The sequence below is a fragment of the Diachasmimorpha longicaudata genome, chromosome 2, assembly GCF_034640455.1.
Source record: "Diachasmimorpha longicaudata isolate KC_UGA_2023 chromosome 2, iyDiaLong2, whole genome shotgun sequence".
Classification (NCBI taxonomy): Eukaryota; Metazoa; Arthropoda; class Insecta; order Hymenoptera; family Braconidae; genus Diachasmimorpha; species Diachasmimorpha longicaudata.
In genome coordinates this window covers 9,755,484-9,780,798 of record NC_087226.1, presented here as the reverse complement: position 1 = coordinate 9,780,798, position 25,315 = coordinate 9,755,484, and the positions used below count along the sequence as shown (strand labels likewise).

At 40.7% G+C, this 25,315-nt stretch overlaps 3 protein-coding genes across 9 annotated transcripts in view; 2 read left to right on the top strand and 1 right to left on the bottom strand.

The window, feature by feature from the left end:
- The first annotated feature begins 135 nt into the window (after nt 1-135).
- Nucleotides 136-12,921, top strand: LOC135171346 (dynein axonemal heavy chain 3). Its single transcript, XM_064137823.1, has 4 exons — nt 136-899; nt 1,023-1,292; nt 1,453-12,352; nt 12,481-12,921. The coding sequence occupies exons 1-4, from the start codon at nt 136-138 to the stop codon at nt 12,775-12,777; spliced, it is 12,231 nt and encodes a 4,076-aa protein (XP_063993893.1). The 3' UTR covers nt 12,778-12,921.
- A 565-nt stretch (nt 12,922-13,486) lies between these two features.
- Nucleotides 13,487-22,434, top strand: LOC135171406 (forkhead box protein K1). The gene is made up of 5 exons (XM_064137938.1): nt 13,487-14,897; nt 16,379-17,149; nt 17,959-18,218; nt 18,391-18,493; nt 18,748-22,434. Exons 1-5 carry the CDS (start codon nt 14,536-14,538, stop codon nt 18,920-18,922), a joined length of 1,671 nt encoding a protein of 556 aa, XP_063994008.1. The 5' UTR covers nt 13,487-14,535; the 3' UTR covers nt 18,923-22,434.
- Nucleotides 22,435-22,840: 406 nt separating this feature from the next.
- Nucleotides 22,841-25,315, bottom strand: part of LOC135171482 (arrestin domain-containing protein 3-like) — a 92,099-nt gene continuing 89,624 nt past the window's right edge. For all 7 annotated transcript variants that reach the window (XM_064138059.1, XM_064138095.1, XM_064138085.1 and 4 more), the window contains 6 exons: nt 24,715-24,846; nt 24,429-24,634; nt 24,001-24,195; nt 23,693-23,892; nt 23,349-23,623; nt 22,841-23,151 (listed from right to left, as the gene is read on the bottom strand). In XM_064138059.1, the coding sequence (XP_063994129.1) occupies nt 23,102-23,151; nt 23,349-23,623; nt 23,693-23,892; nt 24,001-24,195; nt 24,429-24,512 (804 nt within the window). In that variant the 5' untranslated portion in view covers nt 24,513-24,634; nt 24,715-24,846 and the 3' untranslated portion in view covers nt 22,841-23,101. The remainder of the gene's footprint in view (nt 23,152-23,348; nt 23,624-23,692; nt 23,893-24,000; nt 24,196-24,428; nt 24,635-24,714; nt 24,847-25,315) is intronic.

The following is a 25,315-nucleotide window of genomic DNA, read 5'->3' as shown; positions in this document are numbered from 1 at the left end:
ATATCAGTAATGTCTTTCAGAAAATGTGAGGAACATGTGGAGACAAACGAAGTCCCGGAACTATGCCAAGAAATAGAATTACCGTGAAGTTGCAATTGAATTCGATATTTCCCTTAGCGACATGAAGTCTGCGATATGTCGTCGAAGGGGAGAAAGTGTAAGCCATCAATTCCCTGGATACCAGTAGTCGACCCTGAGCCAACCCCCCACTTTCCAGAGGCCCTGAAGTACCAGCAACTTCAACCACTTATCCAAGACCGTTCCTGGACAAAGACTGTACCCTTCAAGCACTTTTTCAAGTACGTGAAACCCTCCGAGAGTATCGCCAGTTTCTACACACCTTCTGCTTTGAAATTTCGACTCCAGACGTTAAAAAGACGTCGTAAGGTTAAACCTCTGATAAAAGATTTCTTAGGGAACGACGGAGAACTCCAGTACCCGCCGATTTCACTGGTTCGTGCGTATGAGCAAGAGGTAGTGCGAAGAAATGACGAGAAAACAAAATTGTTGGACTCTCTGCCTGAAAACGTCATCAGTCTCGTTGATCTCGCTAATGGGACGTGGCTCAGACGAAAGGTTGAGAAGAGAAGTCGAAGGCTTCAGGAGGCGAAGAAAAAACTTACGAAAAAAAGAAAAATGGAAATTGAAAGGGACCTGTTGGAGAGAGAGGACTTGAGGAAGCGTGAGGCCGACCTTCCAAGATCTGTAGAGTCTCAACTTGCTGAGCTGTCGACTGCGAAGGAAATCGAGATGAATAAAAATATGAAGCCTGAGGATATCGAGAAGATTGGATTTCTGGGGAATTCAGGCATCCGAGATCATCATTTGGAGCCTTACGATTATATCAACATTGAAATGGCGAAAGCACGAATAGATGGCAAGTTAAGGAGAAGGAAAGAGTGGGTATTGTATTGAATTAGAAGGAAAACAAGTCATAAAAACAAATTTGCATACTAAATGAATTCTTGTAGAATTCCCTGGAAAAGTCTACTAATTTTTACAGCCAATGATTTATTCTGCAGTTTCCATGACCTTTTGAAGGAGCTGGACCAAGAAATTATTGAAGATTATAAGAGGAGCGTGCGAATCGCCATTGTTCATTACATTGTATTGGATGAAGATGAGCGAGAACGTCTTGGTGTGAAAGAAATTCCTGTCGAGTATCCAGTGCTTCATATTCGTGCACCTGTGCCCTGGCATCAGTCTATTATTACCGCTACTCATTCTAACGAGCATAATTTGTTCATTACTAATGAGATTCTCAGGGACATAAGGGATCTGTGGTTTTCGAGGTAATTTTCTAATTACAAGTTCTGAGCAAATGATAGGCGGAATGAAAAATAAATTATTGAATAATAATATTGAAAAATAAATTATAGTGATGATGAATCAAGACTGCAGCCTTCCCCTAATAGTGTGACTATGTTTTTGAATTCTCTCTGAAATTTGTAGATACAGCTCCATGCGCATTATCGACGTGCAAGACCTGGGCATTCTCCCAATTCCAGCTCTCGCTCTAGAACCAGCTGTAGAATCTCTGTGTGCCTTGGCAATCGATAAGCTGGAACATCAGTGGCTGGCAGATGTGGCTGAGCTTTTCCTCGAAAAGAAGCACGCATGGTGTTCCCTCTTCGAGAAGAGTCCTACCACCCCTACCTTTCATATCGAAAAGTACTTCCGAGCCGTCAACAGTCTTCTTTCCCGTCAACTCCGCATCATTATGCTCGAGACCCTAAAAGAATTCAAAGATTTTCTCATCCAATACAAAGACGGAAACTCCTTTGAGGGCAACTACCAGGATCTGACATTCATTAGACCCCCATTTATTACTATTTCCGTGGAACCAGTCCTAGGCACCTCTGAACTTCGTCTCATCCCCAGCATCAAGGAACTCCATGATACAGTTTCCCGATGTTTCAATAAAATCCTTCGCGTGGGAGCTCAAGTTCCAAGAATCGAAACAATCATTTTCCCAGAGTTCAAGTGCACCGGTTGTCTGTTCCTAATTTCAAGAGCCGAGTCATCAGTCTCTCAAATCATCAATGAAGCCTTGGATGCCATAAAATGCAATAGGCAGGGCCCTGAAGATTACCTGAAACACTACCAAGACTTATCCTATATCCTGGACGGTCAAGCCACCGAGAATCTCAAAAACTACTTTCAGATAGACCCAATCCCCTTCCTCCGTGAATTCGGGAACCGAATCGACGGCTATGACAGCCTAAGCAAGGAAATCTGCCTTTTTCGAAATAAGATCCCCCTGAACATGATCGAAATCGATTGTTCGATTGTCAACGACTCGATGAGATCAACTTTGTATGATCTCCGAGCATCGATCTGTGAATTTTTTCTCGAAGAATTGCGGTCGAATAACCGTGAACTCTGTCACGTGTTCGATGAAATTGCAGACAAGATCTCGGGCATGCCCGAGACAACTCAAGAAGTTGTTGATCTCTTCAACTTCCTGGTGGACAGTCGGGACAATACAATGTTCAGTCTGAGAAGTAAGCTAGCAAGATGCGCAGAATTGATTCTATTCCTGTTTGATTATCAGCCTCCAAGCGATGAAGACATTAATTTAAATACTCGCACCCTAACGTGGCCGAAGGAGATGGAAACGGTAATGGAATTGGCAACGACGAGACTGAACATGAGGAAGGAATTCGTTGAAGGAGTCCTAAGGACCAGACGGGACAACTTCGAGCAAAAGATAAGCCGAATGCAACTGGCGATTGATCAATTCAAGAAGAAAGATCCGCCAGTTTTGACAGTTGAGGAGATGGAGCAAGCGACCGAAGAAATTGAACAGCTATCAGCTACAATGGGGGAGATGAGAAAGGAGGCTGAGCAAATCAACGAAGAAGAGGGCCTTTTAGACATGGAACTCAGTCCATATTTGTCTCTCCCTGGGATGACATCAACAGTGGAGACCTTTGACAAACTCTGGCATACTGTTCTCCAGTTCCATCGAAATTATGAAAAGTGGTACTACGGCCCCTTCTCGGGTCTGGACGCCGACGAAGTAAGAGAGGAGACTGATAATGCCTGGAGGACATTGTATAAACTTGGACGAGCGCTGACAGACATCCCCGGAGCTAGGAGAATCGCGGAGATGATACGAGGAAAGGTCGAAAAGTTCAAGCAATTCATTCCAGTTCTTCAGACGATTTGCAATCCTGGACTGCAAGTACGTCATTGGGATCAAATCAGTCAAGTAGTGGGAGAGACTATCGTCGCGAGTGAGCAGAGTAGTCTGTCTCAGATGATTGAGTACGGATTACCTGTCCACATAGCTAAACTCGAAGAGATCTCGTCGGCAGCTACGAAGGAGCATACGTTGGAGAAGAATTTGGAGAAGATGAAGGCAGAGTGGGAGCAGATCTATTTTGACTTGACTCCATATCGGGAAACAGGTGTGCAGATTTTGTCGGCCGTTGACGACATCCAAATGCTTCTTGATGATCACATTCTCAAAGCTCAAACAATGAGGGGTTCGCCTTTTGTAAAAGCCTTCGAACACGAGATGGAGAGCTGGGAGAACAAACTGATCACTATGCAAGACATCATCGATCAGTGGCTGACGTGTCAAGCCACTTGGATGTACTTGGAACCGATCTTTAGCAGTGAAGACATCATGAGACAGATGCCCACGGAAGCTAACAACTTTAGGAAAGTCGATAAAATGTGGCGTGGGATGATGACGTCTGTCGCTGAGGACAAGAAAGTCACCACTGCGACAGGAATCCCAAATATGCTTGATCAGTTTCGACTCTGCAATTCGCTTCTCGACGAAATCCAGAAAGGGTTGAATGATTATCTTGAGAAGAAACGATTGTTCTTTCCGCGATTTTTCTTCCTCTCAAATGACGAATTGTTGGAGATTCTATCCGAGACAAAAGACCCTCAGAGAGTTCAGCCCCACTTGAAAAAATGCTTTGAAGGTATCAGCAAGCTTAAATTCACCAAGGACGAGGAGATCATAGGGATGCTCTCCGATGAAGATGAATACGTTCCAATGAGCGGGAAGATCTATCCGGCTGATGCGAAAGGAATGGTAGAGAAGTGGCTCTGTCAGGTAGAAGAGATGATGATCATGTCGTTACGGGATATTGCGCAGGACAGCGTAATTGCTTACTTTACAGCAGTGAGGGAAGAATGGATTCTCTCCTGGCCAGGACAAATAGTTCTCTGTGGCAGTCAGATTCACTGGACCAGTGAAGTCATCGAGAGCTTCGAGGATGCCTCTACGTCGAATTACCTGCAGAAGTGCAGTGATCAAATAGACAGAACAGTGGCGCTTGTCCGGGGAAAGTTAGACCCAGGAACGAGGATAACGTTGAATGCTCTGATTGTTATTGATGTCCATGCTCGAGATGTTGTAAAAATGCTGGTGGAACGAGAAGTGAGTGACGCAATAGACTTCAATTGGATCTGCCAGCTTCGATACTATTGGTTGGAAGGTGCCATCACTGTATCGATGATCACGACAGACGTCATGTATGGATTTGAGTACCTGGGGAACACTCCTCGTCTCGTCATCACGCCATTAACTGACAGGTGCTATCGAACATTGATGGGAGCACTGAAATTGAACTTGGGCGGAGCACCAGAGGGCCCTGCTGGTACAGGAAAGACCGAAACATCTAAAGATCTTGCTAAAGCTGTCGCCAAACAGTGCGTTGTATTCAACTGCTCCGAAGGTCTTGATTACAAGGCCATGGGGAAATTCTTCAAAGGTCTTGCTCAATCAGGTGCTTGGGCCTGCTTCGACGAGTTCAATAGGATCGAGTTAGAAGTTCTGTCTGTAATTGCTCAACAAATCCACACCATTCAAATGGCGATCAGCATGAAGGTCGAACGATTCCTCTTTGAAGGTACTGAATTGAAGCTAAATCCCACCTGTAATGTCTTCATCACTATGAATCCTGGGTACGCTGGACGTCAGGAGCTTCCTGATAATCTGAAAGTTCTTTTCAGGACCGTCGCTATGATGGTCCCTGATTACGGAATGATAGGAGAGATCACTTTGTACTCGTACGGCTTCATGGACGCCAGGAGTTTAGCTGAGAAGATTGTTCATACGTATAAGTTGTGTTCTGAACAATTGAGTTCTCAGAGTCACTACGATTACGGTATGCGAGCTGTCAAGACTGTGCTAACAGCTGCTGGCAATCTGAAGCTCAAGTATCCAAACCAGAATGAAGCCATTCTCGTCCTGAGGGCTATTGTGGATGTCAATCTTCCCAAATTCTTGGCTCAGGATGTTCCCTTGTTCAAGGGAATTTACAGTGATCTATTCCCGGGAGTGGATCTGCCCAATCCTGACAGGGATGAATTAATTGAACTGTTAAAAATCAACCTGGAGAAGAGGAATCTCCAAGCGACTGACTGGTATGTTGAGAAGGTCATTCAAATCTATGAGATGATATTGGTTAGGCATGGCTTGATGGTCGTGGGAGACACTCTAGGAGGAAAGACTCAGGCCTATCAAGCCCTCGCCGATGCTCTTGGAGAGCTCTCTGTAAAACGCAAAGCTGTGATCAAGGAATTCAAGACGATTTACAGGATCATCAATCCCAAGGCGATCACCATGGGCTTACTTTATGGCTCTTTCGATCCCATTTCTCACGAGTGGAGCGATGGAATTCTCGCAAACACATTCCGAGAGTACGCCCAGTCTCTGAGCTTTGACCGGAAATGGATCGTCTTTGATGGACCTGTTGATGCTGTGTGGATTGAGAACATGAATACAGTATTAGACGATAACAAAAAGCTCTGTTTAATGTCCGGTGAGATAATTATAATGTCGAATAAAATGAATATGATGTTTGAGCCTGCTGATCTTGATCAGGCATCACCTGCTACAGTCAGTAGGTGTGGAATGATCTACATGGAGCCGTCACAGCTCGGATGGCAACCGATCTTCGAGAGTTATAAAAAAGATTTGAGACAAAGGATTCTAGTGGAACAGTTCGAGTTGATTGTCGAACTTGTTGAGTGGCTCACACCACCGGTTTTCTGGTTCATCAGAATCAACTGCCGAACATTTGTCGATACTTCTGATCTGCATATGTTCCTGTCTTTTACGAGAATGTTGAGTACCATGCTGGAAGGAGAGAGCCAAGTGAGCACGGTATGGTTGCAGTGTATGATGCTCTTCTCCATGATCTGGGGATTCGCGTCAACACTTGTGAGTGACAGTCGAAAGGAGTTCGATTTATTTTTCCGAAAGTTGTTAGACGGCAAGGTGGACGAATACCCGAAGCCGAAGGCTTTTAAGTTGTCCAAGCAACAACTCTTCCCCGATAGAGGCACTATTTACGAGTGGCTGTACGATAAGAGGAATAATGGGAGTTGGATTTCGTGGATGGACACAGCTCCTCCAATAACACTTCCTCCAACCGCGAAAGTCAGTGATCTAATTATTCAAACGAATGAGGTGTCAATGCAACGATTTTTCATAAAGAGGCTCCTGGATCGCTCTATCCCAATCCTCTTTGTGGGACCTACAGGTACAGGAAAGTCGGCTATAGTACTGGACTACTTGGTCAACCTACCCAAGGAGAAATATATCCAGAACGTGGTGAACTTCAGCGCTCGAACCAGCGCCGCACAGACCCAAGAGATCGTCATGTCGAAATTGGACAGACGTCGAAAAGGTGTCTACGGTCCAACAATGGGGAAAAAGTGCATCCTCTTCGTCGATGATTTGTCAATGCCCCAGAAGGAGGTCTACGGCGCCCAGCCCCCAATAGAACTCCTTCGTCACTGGATAGACCACGGCTACTGGTTCGATCCAAAGGATACAACAATTATATATCTGATGGACATCCTCATGATAGCTGCAATGGGCCCTCCAGGTGGTGGTTCCAATGTTGTCACCCCTCGCTTAACTCGTCATATGCACATTATCGGAATCGACGCCTTCGAGGACGCCACGATGACGAAGATCTTCACCTCAATTCTCGACTGGCACTTCGCCAAGGGCTTTGACTCTAGTGTCTCTCGCCTCGGAAAAATGCTGGTCTCAGCAACGATGGATATTTTTCAAGACGCCATCCTAAACTTCCTCCCGATTCCCGCAAAAAGCCATTACACTTTCAATTTGAGAGATTTCAGCCGAGTCATCAATGGAATCGTTCTCGTCCCATCATCTAGAATGCGAGACCCTGATAAACTCATAAAACTTTGGATTCACGAGGTTTATAGAGTTTTCCACGATCGTTTAGTAGACGAACAGGACAGAGAAACGCTCTTCAAAATGATAAAACGAGTCACTTACGATCAACTTCGTCAGCCACTGGACAAAGTCCTGTCGGATTACCTAAAAGAGGATGAGAAAACAATCACAAGTACTCACATTCGCGATCTGTTCTTCGGTATGTACATGGAGCCCGATGCGGATCCAAAGATCTACGATGAAGTGACAGATCTCAACGATCTTCAAGAGAAGATGGAGTACTATCTAACGGAATACAACATGATGTCGAAGACCCCGATGTCTTTAGTTCTCTTCAGATACGCCATCGAACACATCTCGAGGATTTCAAGAGTCCTGATGCAGGACAATGGTAATGCATTGCTCGTTGGAGTCGGTGGCTCAGGGCGCTCATCCTGCTCGAAATTAGCTACTGGAATTTGTGAGTACATCCTACACCAAGTTGAAATCACCCGGAGTTATGGGCCATCCGAATGGAGGGACGACTTAAAACATCTACTCTTGAAAGTCGGTTGTGATGGAAAACCAACAGTCTTCCTGTTTGCCGACAATCAGATTAAAGACGAATCATTTGTAGAAGATATCAACATGATCCTGAACACTGGAGATGTGCCAAATCTCTACGGAACCGAGGAGAAAGCTGAGATACTCGAGAAGATGACGAATGTGGCGAGAGAGGATTCCGGGAAACGAGTTGAGACTACCCCAATGGCCCTTTATAATCTCTTTATCGAACGAGTAAAGAAATTCCTCCATATTGTGCTTACGATGTCTCCTATCGGTGACGCCTTTCGAAACCGTATCCGCATGTTTCCCTCGCTGATCAACTGTTGCACCATTGACTGGTACATGCCATGGCCTCCCGACGCTCTGGAAAAAGTCGCGACAATCTCGTTGAAGGACCTAGATATCGATGACGAAATAAAACAAAAATGCGTCATCGTGTGCAAGAATTTCCACGAAACAGTCCAACACTCCAGCGAAGACTATCAACGAACCCAGGGTCGAACAAATTACGTCACTCCAACAAGCTTCTTGGAGCTCATCAAGTCATTGTACAAATTGTACGGTCAGAAAGTTGATCAGATCACCTCTCAGCAGAATCGCTATGAAGTGGGTTTGGAAAAGTTGGACTTTGCTGCGGGTCAGGTTGCCGTAATGCAGGAAGAACTCCATGCTTTGCAGCCCAAACTAGTGGCTCAGTCTCAGTTGAGTGACAAATTGATGATCAGGATCGAACAGGACACGGTCAATGTCGAAGCGAAGAAAGAAGTCGTGGCTGCGGATGAAGCACTGGCGAATGAAGCCGCAGCTGCAGCACAAGCTATCAAAGATGACTGCGAGAGTGACCTTGCGGAGGCTACACCAGCCCTGGAAGCCGCTCTCTCAGCTCTGGACACCTTGAAGCCAGCTGACGTGACGATTGTCAAATCCATGAAAAGTCCACCTGCTGGCGTTCGTCTAGTGATGGAAGCTGTTTGTGTTCTCAAAGGAGTAAAACCAGAACGGGTTCAGGATCCTTCAGGTGTAACAATAGACGACTACTGGCCGGCGTCCATCAAAGTTCTCGGAGACATGAAGTTCTTGGAGAGTCTCAAGACTTTCGACAAGGACAATATTCCACCGGCCTACATGAAACGAATTCGAGAGAAATTCATGAACGACAGAAGCTTTCAACCGGAAGTTATTAAGAAGGTGTCCACTGCCTGCGAGGGTTTGTGCAAATGGGTACGGGCGATGGAGGTTTATGATAGAGTTATCAAGGTCGTAGCTCCTAAGAAAGCAATGCTTGCGGAGGCCGAGGCTGAACTTGCTGCGCAAATGGAGACACTCAATGCAAAAAGAACTCTTTTGCAAGAAGTCACCGATAAATTACAGACTTTGAACGACGAGTTTGCGGAGTGTATGAGGGAGAAGAAGAAACTCGAGGATCAAATTGACCATTGTATGCAGAAATTGGACAGAGCTGAAAAGCTTCTCGGTGGCTTGGGAGGAGAGAAGACCAGGTGGAGTGAGACAGCTTCGAATCTTGGAGCCAGTCTCGGTAATGTTATAGGCGATGTCCTGTTATCCTCGGGGATCGTTGCCTATCTCGGGGCCTTCACAGTGGAATATCGTAATAATCTGATTGCTGAGTGGCACAAGACCTGCCGAGATATGAAGATCCCCTGCAGCGTTCAATTTAGTCTTCCGGACATTCTAGGAGAAGCTGTGGAGATAAGAGCTTGGATGATCCATGGGCTACCAGCCGATAACTTCTCTATTGAAAATGGAATCATCGTGAGGTATGCTGACAGGTGGCCCTTGATGATCGACCCGCAGGGACCGGCGAACAAATGGATCAAGAACATGGAGAAACAGAATAAGTTGAATGTCATCAAACTCACTGATCCTAATTATGTCAGGATTATGGAAAACGCCATTCAACTGGGGCTTCCAGTGTTGCTGGAGAATATTCTGACGGAGTTGGATGCAATTCTTGAGCCTGTTCTCCTGAAGAACATCTACAAACAACGAGGAGTGCTGTACATGAAATTCGGGGAGAATGTTTTGGAGTATAATGACAACTTTCGGTTTTACATCACTACAAGACTCCGAAATCCTCACTACCTCCCGGAAATAGCGGTCAAGGTGACTCTGTTAAATTTCATGATTACTCCTCAAGGGCTTCAAGATCAACTCTTGGGGATAGTAGTTGCTAAAGATCTCCCAATCCTGGAGGACAAGAAGAATCAGCTGATTGTCGAAGGAGCGAACAACAAGCGAATTCTCAAAGAAATCGAGGACAAAATCCTGGAAGTTTTGTCGTCGTCCGAGGGCAACATCCTCGAGGATGAAACGGCCATCAAAATTCTATCATCCTCAAAACTGCTATCGGAAGATATTGAAGCGAAGCAAAAAGTTGCGGCGAAAACGACGATTGAGATTGATGATGCTCGTGATGGTTACAAGCCAGTCTCACGGCATGGAGCTGTTCTTTTCTTCTGTATTTCCGAATTAGCGAATATCGACCCAATGTACCAGTACTCTCTTCCCTGGTTCATCAACCTTTATATATCAGCTATCGCCAGTAGTGAAAAATCAGAAGACTTGAGCGTTCGAATCGAGAGCCTGAACTCAATCTTCACTAGAAGCATTTACAGAAATGTTTGTCGATCGCTTTTTGAGAAGGACAAGTTGATCTTCTCCCTGGTTCTGACGATTGGCATTCACCGAGCCGAAGGACGAATTCACGAAGACCTGTGGTCCTTCTTGTTGACCGGAGGTGTTGCTCTTCGGAATCCTTTCAAAAACCCTGATCCCAGCTGGTTAACAGAAAAATCCTGGTCGGAAATCACCAGAGCTGATGCCTTCACCGGCCTCCAAGGCCTCAGACGATCTTTCGAGGAGAACCTTTTATCCTGGAAGGAGTACTATGATTTAGCCAATCCTCAGGATCATTCCTTTCCGAAGCCCTTTAACACGGTCACTCGCGAGGAACTGAGAAACTTAGTCATACTTCGTTGCATCAGGCCGGATAAGCTCGTCTCAGCAGTTCAGAGCTTCATTTCCTTGAATATGAGTCAGGCCTTCATAGAACCTCCACCTTTCGACCTTCAAGCCTCTTACGACGACTCAACCAAGACATCTCCTCTCATCTTCATCCTGTCGCCTGGATCTGACCCAATGGCGGGCCTTATAAAATTCGCAGAGACAAGAGGTATCCTTAAGAAAAATCTCATGACGATCTCCCTGGGACAGGGCCAAGGACCTCTCGCTGCAGACATGATCAAAAAAGGGATTCAATCTGGTGAATGGGTAGTTCTACAAAATTGTCATCTTGCGGAGTCTTGGATGAAGGAACTAGACAGAATCTGCGACGAGACCATAATTCCAGAGAATACCCACGATAAATTTCGGATCTGGTTGACAAGCTATCCGTCAAAAGCATTCCCTGTATCAATTCTGCAGAACGGTGTGAAGATGACCAATGAGCCTCCTAAAGGAGTCAAGCAGAATCTTCTGAGAAGCTACCTGAACGATCCAATATCAGACCAGAAGTTCTTCAGGAACTGCAAGCGAATTATCGAGTGGGAGTCCCTTCTTTTCTCGTTATGTTTTTTCCACGCTGTAGTCCAAGAACGACGACAATTCGGACCTTTGGGTTGGAACATACCTTATGAATTTAATGAATCTGATCTTCGTATTAGTGTCCTTCAACTCCAGATGTTCCTGAATGATTACGAAGAGGTTCCTTTCGAAGCTCTGTTGTATTTAACTGGAGAATGCAATTATGGAGGTCGAGTCACTGATGACAAGGACCGAAGACTGTTGAATTCTTTGTTAAAGAATTATTACAATCCTGAAGTGATCAGCAACAAGGATTATACCTTCTCGCCGAGTGGAAAATTCAAAATTCCAAAAGAGACGGATTATGAAGGGTGTTTGGAGTACATAAAGACTCTGCCCATCAACGTGTGGCCAGAGGTTTTCGGATTACATGATAATGCTGATATCACAAAGGATAATAATGAATCAATGCAGCTGTTGGGGGGAGTTCTTCTCACCCAGACGCAGATAAGCGTCGGTGGAGCCGAGGGAGACGCTGATGCCATGGTCTCTCTTCTGGCGAGTGATATTCTGTCAAAAATGCCAGAACAGTTTAACATCGAAGAAGTCGCCCAGAAGTACCCGGTGCTCTACATGAACAGCATGAATACCGTCTTAAGACAAGAGCTGATCAGGTTCAATAGACTGACTGCTGTTATCAAGGCATCGTTGAAGAATGTCCAGAAGGCAATCAAGGGACAGGTGGTGATGTCTGCGGAGCTGGAGGATGTATTTTTCAGCATGAGTATTGGAAAGGTACCTGGGGCGTGGGATAAGAAGTCATACCCCTCCCTGAAGCCTCTGGGGAGTTATGTGAATGATCTGATGATGAGGATCAAGTTCTTCCAAGATTGGATCGATCATGATTCCCCCAATGTCTATTGGCTCTCTGGATTCTTCTTCACGCAATCGTTCTTGACAGGAGTTATGCAAAATTATGCCAGGCGTCATAAAATTCCGATTGATCATCTGGACTTTGAGTTCGAGGTGATGGGGAGTGTCGAGGAGGTGGGTGGGGCTGCGAGCTCAGGTGTTTTCACTCATGTAAGAAATTTTCAATCATATTTTACTGGAAACTCAGAATGGGTTCGATTGGAAAAATTCGTTTAGAGTTGAATCGATTATCTGACATAAAGATTGCCTTTCATTAATTTTCGTTATTATTTTTTCAGGGACTGTTCTTAGAAGGTGCACGTTGGAATAAAGAAGTCAATGAACTAGATGAATCCAAACCGAAAATAATATTCGATGTTCTCCCAGTGCTGTGGTTGAAGCCAGGCGAAAAATCGAAATTCAAACCAGCACCGAGTTATGCCTGTCCGGTATATAAAACCAGCGCAAGACGAGGAGTCTTAGCTACCACAGGTCACTCATCCAATTTTGTGATGTATATACTGATTCCAACAAGACTGCAAGAGTCTCATTGGATCAATAGAGGTGTCGCTTGTCTTACGCAACTTGATGACTAATTTTTCAATACTTAAATAATTGTACGAACAATTTAATCGCAATAAACTGCTTAATTAATTTATTGATTTAGTCATGAGTATATCAACTAGTCAATTAATTTTCTGATACGATTCAATAAATCTGGGATAAATTGATTCAATAAAATTAATTGAAAAAATACTCTCCCCCTTCCCCCAGACACAAATTTCGTTCGAACTTGATATTTAGTCCTTCATATACAAATCAAAAACCTACCGGAAGTGAACTCCTTCCCTCCCACCGTCTCGCCCTCATAAACCCTTATCCTTGAAAACCTTTCTGCCGTTCAAATCGTCAGAATAAAATTCTCCAATAGATATTTTAAAAAGTTCACATCTAATCCCGCAATCTTTCCACCAGTTGTTACGCAACCGAAGGTGTTTACGGTTGTGTCACCCATGTTTGTTCAATAACGAATTGAATCGATTGGTCTCTCCGAGTATTACCCCCGCCCCTCCCTCCAGGCGACTTGACGATTTTCTAAATGCTGCAAAAAAATTCAAAAATTTAAATAAACTTTCATAAAAACCTTTCGTTTCTCACTTTGATGGCTTTCATTCTAAAAAAATTGTACAATTTCAAGCATCGCAACGCTGCCAACCTACAAAAACTAGACGGCAATGGCGTCCGGCCGTCATCCGGTTTCTTTCCAATCTCATCGACACGAAACGAAGATGGCAACAGTTGCATTAAAACACGAGGAACTGGCGTCAGCCTGAATCGTCAATTGACTCAAAAAATAATGGAAACATTTGGCAACTGGTTTCAAATAATTCTATTGAAAATTCTCAATTAAAACTCACCCTAAAAGACTAAAAACCAATTCAAATACGTCATAAATACCGCTTTACCCAGTGTCTCGTGTCACGTGGTGGCCACCCACGTTTCGGTTTATTGTGGGTAAACAAAGGCCAAAAATTACATTTGTTCCGCTTACGATTGTGTTTGTGTATCTCTCGAAAAAAATAACGTTTATTAAACAACTCGACGTGTATAAACCAGCCATCCCGACAACTAAAAAACCCGAAAATACACATCAAACCGGGGGGTTGAACAGTTCGAACAAGAGTGGGAGTGAGAAAGTACATATATTGCAGGAGTGAGTGTGTATGTGACTGAGAGAGAGAGAGTAACAACGTTCTAAAGAGCAAAAGAGATATCAAACAGGACGGTTCAGAGGGGTGAGGGACGTGGTGGAAGGCAATAGAGTTTTGATGATCTACAGATTCCGTATAATACGTGAAATATAAATCGTAAATACAAGGTAACGAGTGCATCATAATCAGTGAATTCTAAATAACCTCGTAGTTGTATCAATGAGTTATAATAACAATTAGTGAAAAGGCTGAATAAATCGGGTGGGCCGGCCATATTACGTGAAAGAAATAAAGTGTGGCCAAGAGAGTCGGTATCTCGCTTTTTTTCCTCATTTTTGTTGTTTTTTCGTCTCATTTTCCCCACTATTTGCGATTGTGTGCGTGAACGCGTGCACATTAAACATTATTCTACAGCGAGGGAGGGGTTAGGACATATGAACAATTGATTTGATGTTAAAAATAAACAAAACAAATACATAAGTGAGTGGATGAGAGTGAGAGAGAGATCGGGAGGTGAATAGAAGAGATAAAAAAAATAGATAAAAAGAGTTGAATTCCCCCTGTGAAGATTTTCCTGTTCAATAGTTTTTTCCACAACAATTTGGACTAAATCATTGGAGTTTTCAACATAAATTCGTCAAGATGTCATCAACATATTCACGTACACAGGAGAGTGACGCGTGGGCGCTACTTGCCCTTAAATCAGCACCAGCAAGTCCAACTAAAATGCCATGGAATCCCGAGTCAAAGGGTGCCCCAATAGCTAGATTAGAGGGACGTGAGTTTGAATACATGGTCAGACAGAGAAGAATAACAATTGGACGTAATAGTAGTAAGGGTGAAGTTGATGTTAATATGGGACACTCGAGTTTTATATCACGACGACATTTGGAAGTATTTTATGATCATCCGTACTTCTACATGACTTGTAATGGTAAAAATGGAGTTTTCGTTGATGGGGTCTTTCAACGAAAAGGAGCACCGGCTTTTCAATTACCCAAAACGTGAGTATCGATGCTCTATTTATTATTGATTACAGTTTTTCAATTCAATGAATATCATGATGCTGAGTTCATTCGTGTGTTAATGGTGGTGATGTTGATGTATTATTAATCGTCCAGTGTAAACAAATGCTCCATTAGCCTGTGCACATCACGTACCCTGATAAACAATGATTGATCATTGACAATGAGAGTCACTGCTACATCGCCAAAACATCACCAGTGAATTACGTCATAAGATGTAACAGTGATTATTCTGAGCTAATTTCAAACTCTCGGTTTTTAATTGATAGTTGAGAATTCTTGGGAAAATGTTGCTATTGGTTTAGTCTGCCATGTTTATATTTATCTTTTCACTCTCCTCTCCCTTTCCCCCTTTCTGTTATGTTGTTGATTCTGATGTAAACAGAAGCGGTAAGCTCTCTGTGGAAATGTTTCACCATGAACTTATATTAATGAATGGAGATGATAATTCTGGTTGGGTGAATTGAGTCCAAGTATCGGAATTGAGGACTGAGGTTTCTTGGGGATTTATTGTTGGCTTGAGACACTTTTAGCATTGGTTAATCAATATCTACGTAACCGATGTTCTCGTGATAACGATTGAATGTCTGATGGTAATCAAAGTTTGCCTGTAATTTTTGTAAATCGAGTCAGGAGTGGAATGCCTACATTTTTCGAATTTAGAGTCTAAGGCTTTGGGGGACATAGTTGTGGACTTTCCTGGGGCGCAATTTTTAATAATATTGGTTTAAAAAGTCAGTTAATTTTCCCTTGCATTAGTCGTCAAGATAATCGCTCACCGGTTGCATGAGTTGCTGCATTTTCTGTTTCCTGGAGGAATAATATGATGACATTCTTAGATGGAAAATGAAAGAAAGAGTATTTTAAGATGAAATGATGAGAGGTAATTGTCGGTATAATTTGATTATTATACAAATGGTTTCATTTTTAGCTGAGGTGACCTCGATGATTCATTTGGGATTGGATTTACAAATCATGCCGATAATTTAATCTATTGATAATCTAAATTTATATTATTGACTTAATGAATCAGTGGAAATGATAAAAATGAGTTATTCATCTTGGGATTACCCTAGTTTTTGTTTAAAAAAATTATGATATATTTCAGCCCGAATGGTCCTAATAGTTTTTTTTTCTAATTAGTTATTGTCGGAATAGTTCCATAATCACACTAGTCGTTTCATTTCCCCACTGACTTAACCCAGATAATTACTTTGGTATTGCAATTTCAAAAATGGATTTTGTCTAGTTTGATTTTTAAAAGCAGACTACATCGATGTGCATCTTGCCATGATGATGACCTCAAAAATTAATTTGTGATTATTGTCTAATGAATATCTCCATTATCTTCATCTTGACACAAAGCTACAGATAATGGATAAAAATCAGCGAGAGATGTTATTATCTTGTAATTACCCATGTTCTTCAAATTGCAAATGGAATTTATGAATTTTTTACAGATGTACATTCAGATTTCCAAGTACAAACATTCGCCTCGTATTTCAATCTCTGGTTGATGAACAAGAGCAGACAAACGTTCGTATGGCATCACCGCCAAAGCAACGTGCCCCATTACCACCATTGCGTATAAACATACCAGACACTGGCTACAGCAGTCCATTTCCATCACCAACAGGCACAATAAGTGCTGCTAATTCCTGTCCAGCAAGTCCAAGAGCTGGTCAGAGTAGACGTAATATATCAGCTGATTTGCAAATGGTGGCTGCTTATGCAGCAGCGGTTGCCAATGAGCCAAGCTCTGGTGACAGACATCAAGAGGCTGGACAGAGTACAAGTAAACAGATGAGTCCAGAGCCAGGTCCTGATTCACGTTATCGTAATAACGCTGCTCAGGGGGCTAATGGTACATCATCACACTACAGTCCACCGAAAGACGATTCAAAGCCACCATACTCATATGCTCAATTAATCGTACAAGCTATTGCATCAGCCCAGGATAAACAGCTAACGCTGTCTGGTATTTACTCGTACATCACTAAAAATTATCCGTATTACCGTACTGCTGATAAAGGATGGCAAAATTCAATACGGCACAATCTTTCGTTGAATCGGTATTTCATCAAGGTACCCAGAAGCCAGGAGGAGCCTGGAAAGGGCTCATTCTGGAGGATAGATCCACAGTCTGAGGCGAAACTCATTGAACAGGCATTCAGGAGGCGGAGGCAGAGGGGAGTGCCCTGCTTCAGGGCTCCTTTTGGACTCTCATCCAGGTTTGTTGGTCTTTACATAATTTTATTGTTTGAGTTGTGCAGGATTGCTCTACGAATTTTCAGTGGGCTGAGTCAATTGTTACCAAAAAATTTTATTTTTCCAAGTTATAAATCAATTTTCCGTTTCGTAATTTTTTTTTCTGAGATCGAATTACTTCGAGAACGAAATGATTTTCCTTGGATTGTAGAACAATACGTCCTTTAATCGCTCGAGGAGAAATAACAAGAATGCGGAATTGCACATATGTAGTCGATGTAAATGGTACTTTTGTCATGCATGAGAGGCAATTGTTGCATTTGAGTACTTTCGTCTCCATTGAATACACTAAGAGACAATACATACATACTATTTTTGAACTTCTCCATTACTCAGCCTGTGAAAATTGGTCAAGGCTGTCGTCACTGCAAATATTCCATTCTGCCATTTTGAACTTTAAACCGAGTGGAAATCGATTGTTATGAAAAAAATCTGCAAATGCTTAGAGAAAAAGTATTTTGTTAAAACATACGATGACTCCCAGTTTTTTACCTTTTAAGGTCGTGTCAATGACTACGCGAATGACATCGTTATTGTTTCGATAATGAGATAATTACGACATTGTTCATTATATCAAATGTATTCAAAAGTTTCACCTTGAGACACTTGAGGCTTTACCTCAGTTGATTGATGAATCTTACTAAGTAAAAGCGATCCCTTGGGAATTATTTTTGAAATTTTTCATTTCTAACATGACATTAATACCGAGAGGATTGATTCAATTAAATATTGATTATTTAACTAATTTTTATAAATTATCATTGAATTTTAGGAGTGCCCCAGCGTCACCCTCTCATGTGGGCATGAGTGGTATAATGACCCCTGAATGTCTGAGCCGAGAAGGCTCCCCAGGGCCAGAGTCGTATCCTGATAGTTCTGTACCATCACCTGCTGGACAATTGTCGAGTCAGTCAGCCCCTGGCTCACCAGGACATCCCTACGTTTCTCCAGCACCACCAACTCACAAAGGTCGCCTTGCTCAGCAGGTTGCTGTCGTTACAAATGGCGTGAACAACGATACTCCACGCGAAGGTAGACATTTAGAAAAGTCGTAGGCCTCACTTTTTTATCTTTGAAATTTTTTTCATTTGAAAAATATGAAAAAAAGTATATATCTCATTGATTTAATGCAGTTGCAATTGACAATTCTCAGAAGATAAAGGTATTTTACTCTTGATGGAACTTAATTATTCATTGTTTTCAGAAAAATATTTGGTGCCTGGAAATATAATAGAAGAGCAATCCTTATCACCGGCTGGCCAATACAGTCCAGCTCCAGTTATTGTACAAACAACATATAATTACAGGTAAATATTATGTGGCTTTTTATGGAAAATTTAACCTATTTATTTTCAATGTAGCATGGTAAGAAGAACTAGAGGGCTTTTCCAAAATATATTAAGGGTAGAAGCATCGTTGACCTTTAGTTCCCTTAGTGGCTCTCTCCTTCGCTGGGACAATTCAAGAGCATGTCGAAAAATCGTGGACTTTATCTCAACAAAATTTCTAATTTCTAAAAATTCGCCGAGGAAAAATATTCTAATGATATTTATTTCCTCAGTGGTACATTCATTGGCCCTGACGCAGGCGTTGGGGCGACAAAGCGTGCCCACGAGGAGCCAGACAGTTCTCCAGGCTCCCCAGCACCACTTGCAATTGTCGAGAGTCCCGAGCCTCCAGAGCATCAACAGCAGCAGCAAAAGCGACAGCGCGTTCACGACGCGGATGATCATTGAATAACTTTCAGTAGGCTGCACATTTTCTCATTTAACAAAAACATACAAAAGAAAAAGTAGAATGTTGTTATGATTACAATTTGGTAATCGTCAGACGAATCGTCCGCTCGATCTGCAACGATGCGAACGATGAGGTACAATTTCACGATCAATTTACAATTTAATAATGGATAGTTTTCAGAGCGAAAATATTTTTTTTTCGCTTTGACTTGAATTGTTTACTTTATTCTCCCTCTCCTCTTTTTTTAGATGGTAATTAATGAGAAAAAGTCGTTAAATGGCCGTGATAAAGTAAACGTAGGGATTTAGTAATAATAGGTCTTTTTTCATGATCAATTGTAACCGATAATAATTTTTTTCGCTGTCAATCATTTTTTTTATTCATTATAAACTGCCAGGTAATATCTGTTCCATGGAAAATATGATTTTTCGTTTATTTCGCGAGTGGATGATCCGTCTGACTTGAAACTCGAATGAGTTTCTTGAAAATATCCCTCCCCCAGATAAATTCTTAATATCCCAGTTATTCAGATTATAACAAGAATGTTGTTACTTTTAATTAATCAAAGTCATACGGTAAAATTCATTGTTTCATATTAAAAAGATTTATCAATAATCTAAAACCATTCATGAATTGACTTTTTTTTTTAGTTTTCATGGTTTTTGAGTTTCATAATTAATCTTCTAAAGATTGTAAAAACTATTTTTGTTCGTATAAATTGTCATGTTTTTCATTAAACATTCATTAATTTTCAAATACGTCCATTCGTGAAAATGAAAGAAAAAATGATGATGTAAATGTATAGAAAACATATGTACGTATTTATATTGGGAAAGGTAAATGTTTCATACTCACAGTTGGCTTTTATCCCGTGAAAATCGTGACACAGATGAGCGGATTTTAATTACACAGTTGGAGAGAAGAATGTGAGAAATCGGTCAACATTATTTCATCAAGATGATTGACAGTTTTTGATTGAACCCCGAGCTATTCCGCATTCACCGACAAGATAATCTCAATGGCATTTGAATGTTTCTAGGTAATAGAAATTTAGCTGTTGATTATTGATTGATAACTATCGAAACACTGTAGTTCAGTATGAAATTACGAATTGCTTGTCACTGAATAATGTTAATCAGCTGCAAACTTTTCCCAGTATAATTACGATTAATAGCTTGTCAAATCTGCTTATTTCCAACTACTCCATAGAACTCGTAAAATTTGTCACATTCGAAATGGAAAAGTATCTGCAAGCTCTACTGTTATTCGAGTAATTGGTGGAAGAGATGAACTTAGAAATTTTTCAATTTTTTTTGTAGCAAACAATGAAGCGAAAAAACCTAGGAGGAGAATAAAAAAAACTTTTTTGTAGAAAATTTCAGGAACTAGAAAAAAAATCCACTATTTTTGTGCTCAATCTATTTGATTTTCTGACATTCTCCCTGATAATTTGGATAAACAAATATTTGGACTTGTGATGCGAATAGTTTCAAGATAACATGTCAGTAGAGTACTTCTTAGTTCATTATATTTTTTATGAAAAATGTTTTTTTTAAGCCTGCTTCTACAGAGATGTCTGCAAAAATGTCATGTGAATATTTTCGCCGTCTCCTTTTGTCATTTTAACGACATGATTGCAAGATCATTCAATAGAGCATTTATTTTCTATTGAAAGAAAATGATAAGTGATGGCAATGCTGTTATGAGCGAGATATAAATTATGGAACAAATCATATTTTTTTCCTTCGTCACGTTGTACAGCTCAGAACAGAATGAAATAAATGGAAAAAAATAATAATAATAAAGGAACACAACAATTCTAATTTGTAGATACGCATATGTATGTGTATATATTATATATATTTATACCCGTATATACACGTATATGTGTGTGTGTGTCTATTTGAATGAATATATGATATATTCGATTGAATAATATTAAGGGTCTATTATCGAAAAGAACAAAATGGGGCGCCCTGAGGTGCCTCTTTCCCTTAGGACTCAGTGATAATTATTCCCATTATCTTGCTCCCTCACCCCTCTCCCGAGTATCACTAGGAAAACGAATAAAGTCGGTTGATCTACATCCTCAATCCTGAATGCTGAAAAATACCTCAGGATCGGAGTAAATTCGAACAAAGCAGTAAAAAAGAATATGTATTATAAAATTTCAATTTTTCGCAGGCAAATCGTTAATTATGTTTATTATATGATTTTGTAGAGGAAGAAATAAGTGAATAAAAAATGGTAAACGAGGGGAGTAAATTAAACAAATTATATATAAGCAAGTGACATCTATTTTTGTGACGATTAGCGTGTAAAGAGCATGATTATAGAAATTTTAGAAAAAGATGGGAAAATAACAGACGAAATGATTTAGGGATATTCGAATGAAAGCGCTGAAAGCGAATTAATAATCATAGTAGAGAGACGAAGTATGTGCAGCGAACAGAAGGAAAAAAAAATTAATTGTATAAATGACTCATTTGAATTCACCCAACATTTCTGATAAAGGTATTACTTATGAATGTGACATCCCCTTTTTCTGATTATAAATCATTTGAAAATGTGAAAGCTTTATATTTATTTTTTAAAAAACCAACGACGTAGGTCGATAGTGTTATTGGAGGATATCCTCGGAATATTGTGAGTGGAAAAAATCTGAACATTATATTATGGACATAATTTGCTGAAGTAAGGGGAGAAGATTAAAAACAATAGAAGTACGGATATGGGAGGTGCGAGGGGGCCTGGAGTGTCTTGTGGACTTCAAGACTGTGCACGTACAATAAATAAATTGTTTATTCCTCTGTGAAAAGCACATAAAATTGTTGTGCAAAAAAATACATACCAGGAATCATGGAATATATTGGTAGTGAAGAGTAGAGGCTGGCACTGCTGCTGCTAGTATTGTGATTCTGTTCGCCTGCAAATTGCGTAAACAGATACGAAAATACAAATGTGAATGCATAGAAGGTATAATCATCATTTATTTAGTGGAAAGGAAATAATCGTGAAAGAGAGATTAATATTCCATCCTTCGCGAATTGTATCACGGAAATGAGACACGAATTGAGTAAAAAGTTTTGATGGTTTTGGTCAGTGGATATCAGATGTGAAGGAAGAAATCTGATGATTAGGGTGATCTAGGCATAAAATGCTTTTTACAATTTTATTCGACGAATTGGACCGCATAATTTGAGTCATTGTAAGTGATTCATTTTTAATAGAACACAAATTGTATTATTTTTGCTTACGGCTCATTCATGAATGACGAAAACAATGCTTGACAGTTTAAAGATATTGGATGAGGGATGATATACGAACAGTAATTGGTGGAAGATTATTGTTGAGACGATTGAGACAAGTAGGAATGAATTATCAAATTTAGTTATGACGATATGAGGATGGGTTAGAGATAATGGAGTGATGGAGAGTAATATGATTGAGGAGAAGGAAGATATTATGGGCTTTCGGATAAATTTTGAGGAAATATATGAATTCCAGATTATTCATGTATTGCGTTTCTTTTCTATTTTCCTAGTATTAAGATGATATTTATTTTCAGTGAAAAGCCCTATGGATTTACCGAAAAAAGTTTCAATTCGTCGTAATCCCCAATCGTAAGATAAATAATAGTTGACAATATTTTGTTTCAAACTGTTGGTTAAACTTCAAAGAAGAGAGGTATTCATACATACATTTTACAATCCAGTCGATAGGCCTCGAATAAGTTGAAGATGTTCGGTTCGTTTATAGCTTTCGCCGTAACTCATCACCTTCAGTGGATCGTGAGGAGATTTCCATTACTGAAAAATGTCGAACCAAAACATTACAGCACGCAAATAAACTCAAGTCTTAAATCAAAACAGGAATAGGGGCTGAAGAAGGCAATGGTAATAAATCAAATCCAAGTATAAAATATAAGTCACATTTATTTCTGTATTCAGAATATATAATAATATGTTATCTTCAATTAAGCACATTGCGAGGCAAGTAATTTAATCCTTCAAGGATAAATTTTCTCTTGGTAATCTTCAGGTACCATTGATTCCATAAAATAATGCACTTCTTTTCCTTCGAGTAAAAAAATATCAGCCAATTATGGAGGCCACGAGGCTGGCGAGGCGATATATAAGAAATATTAACATATTCGTCCATTCGTTGCCCTGAAGTAATCACTTCTTGACCTCCTCGGCCATCACAGACTCATAAGATGGTGGGGGCACTGGAAATCAAAAAAAGAATGAATCAGCTGAGCAGTTAGGATCTAAATTAATCCATGTCCTTCTTCAAATGACAGAGTTCTCATGTTCACTCTAGAAGGTTTTTTCTCGTTCATAAACTTTTCACACGCATTCTTCATAAGCCACAATAAACAAAATACGGTAATCCCTAGAGTGTTGATGGGATATTTCTACTCACTTGTTGCTACGGTAGGATCTACAGGTGCTGAGGGATTTGGAATTTGGAAGCCTATCGGTGGTGCTGAAGCGTAAGGTGGTGGATTTAATGTTTCTGAGATTGCTGTCGAATCCCCTATCATGCCTGGAATTGGTACTAGAGGAATGGAAGGTATTCCCATTATTTCTAAATCACTTGGAGCACTTGCAGGTGGAATAGGCCTCGCCTGTTCCTCTGTCGGGACGGTTGATTTGGCACCGATCATAATGGCATAGTACTTTTTAGTATCACAATGGCTGTGAAACGAATAATGTCTTTACACCAAGTAGTCCACCACTCTTTACGATACCAATAGTAAGCCATACCAGTCAGAAACGAGGAATTTGATACCGAGATGATACATAATGTTTATAAGGTTGCAATGTTGAAGACCGGAATGAAGAACCGACGGTACCTGCAGTCTAAGATTGATACGGGTGTTCCTTTCGAAGGGACCGTTGTTGGTAGATCTCTCGACGGTTTCACTCTGAGTTTTAGTTCTACCATCAGCATGAAATTCTAATATCTGAAAGGAATTCAACAAAAGACGTTAAAAGCGTGATATGATGTGTCATTAGAGACTTGACACGAAGTTCAATCTGTTATTATTGCAGGGATTTTTTTTTAGTGTCACCTGTTTCAATCGCAATTCAATTCCAAAGATATCCACAGATGGCGAATTCATGTCGATCTCTATAAAAACGTCAAGTTGATCGCCAACTGCACAACTGCTCTTTGGTATATAAATCTGTGCCTCCATGAAGCCTTCACTGACGCAGGGGAGTACACACCAGCAGTACTCTTCATGCAGCTCGTCCTCGATAGCGTGCTGTCGAGAAAATCGAGTATGAAGAAACTCAACAGAATATTCTAGTAAGAAATTCTTTCCTTTTTCCAATCGAATTCCAATTCTTCTAATTCTTTCCAACGGTTGCATCGCATCAATCCCTCTTTCATTAAATATTATTTTATTGACTTGTTCCCTTGAGACGTTATGTACAACGAAATATTGATACGATGCAACAGGGGGTACATTCCTCATTACTTTGGTTTATCACTTACAGACGGAGCTTGGTTCAAGTCGAAAGGAGAATATACGGTGAGGGTAAGACATGTTTCAGGATCCAGTGCCCATGCTATATCCATTACTGCTTTGATGCTGTACACAACGTCTCCATATTCATGGGTGAAGCTGTTGGGGATATTCAGTGGTAATGTAAAGGTAAAAGGGAAAATGTGTTGGCCTCCGACCAATTGAATTTCGCCATCTAGAAAATGGATAGAAAATTTTGATATTTGAGAAATATATGCAGATCATTCTCTCAATGTACACGTAAAAATTACTTACGTGATGCGCCAACAACATAAACTTCCGTCCCAAAGTAATTTTCCTCTGCTAAATAAGTTCTTCTGTTGTTGCTACTATGTCTGTTCTCAACCCACTTGACCTTTGCTTTTCCTTTGAATCTCAAAGAAATTCCTGAATAAATTATTAATTATATAAACAGGGAGGCTATCATCGTAATGCCTTCGTAATTGAGAAATTCGTTAATTATTAGTATGGCAATAAAAAAGGCATGTGACAACTTCAAAAAGGAAGAAATAGCCCTCTGCTGATTCAGGAATAAATGCTTCTTTTGTTTGTGTACTAAAGCATGGCGATGCGTTTTTTTCTACAACTTTATCACTCATGTCATGATTACTGGGTCATTTCTATTAGAGATATTAGGCTAGAAAGATCATTACAATTAAACGAAATGCATTGATTAATCAGATGAAGCAGATGAAAAAAGAATCAATATGAATTTCAATTAATTGAGTTGAAATTCGTTCCAAAAATTCTGCATTATTTTTTTATTTACTTCAGAATTCCGATTGAAAATTGCCCCAAAACATGATGTTGTGAAGGAGGATTCAACAGAATTTGTCAATTAATGCTTCCGGTTTTT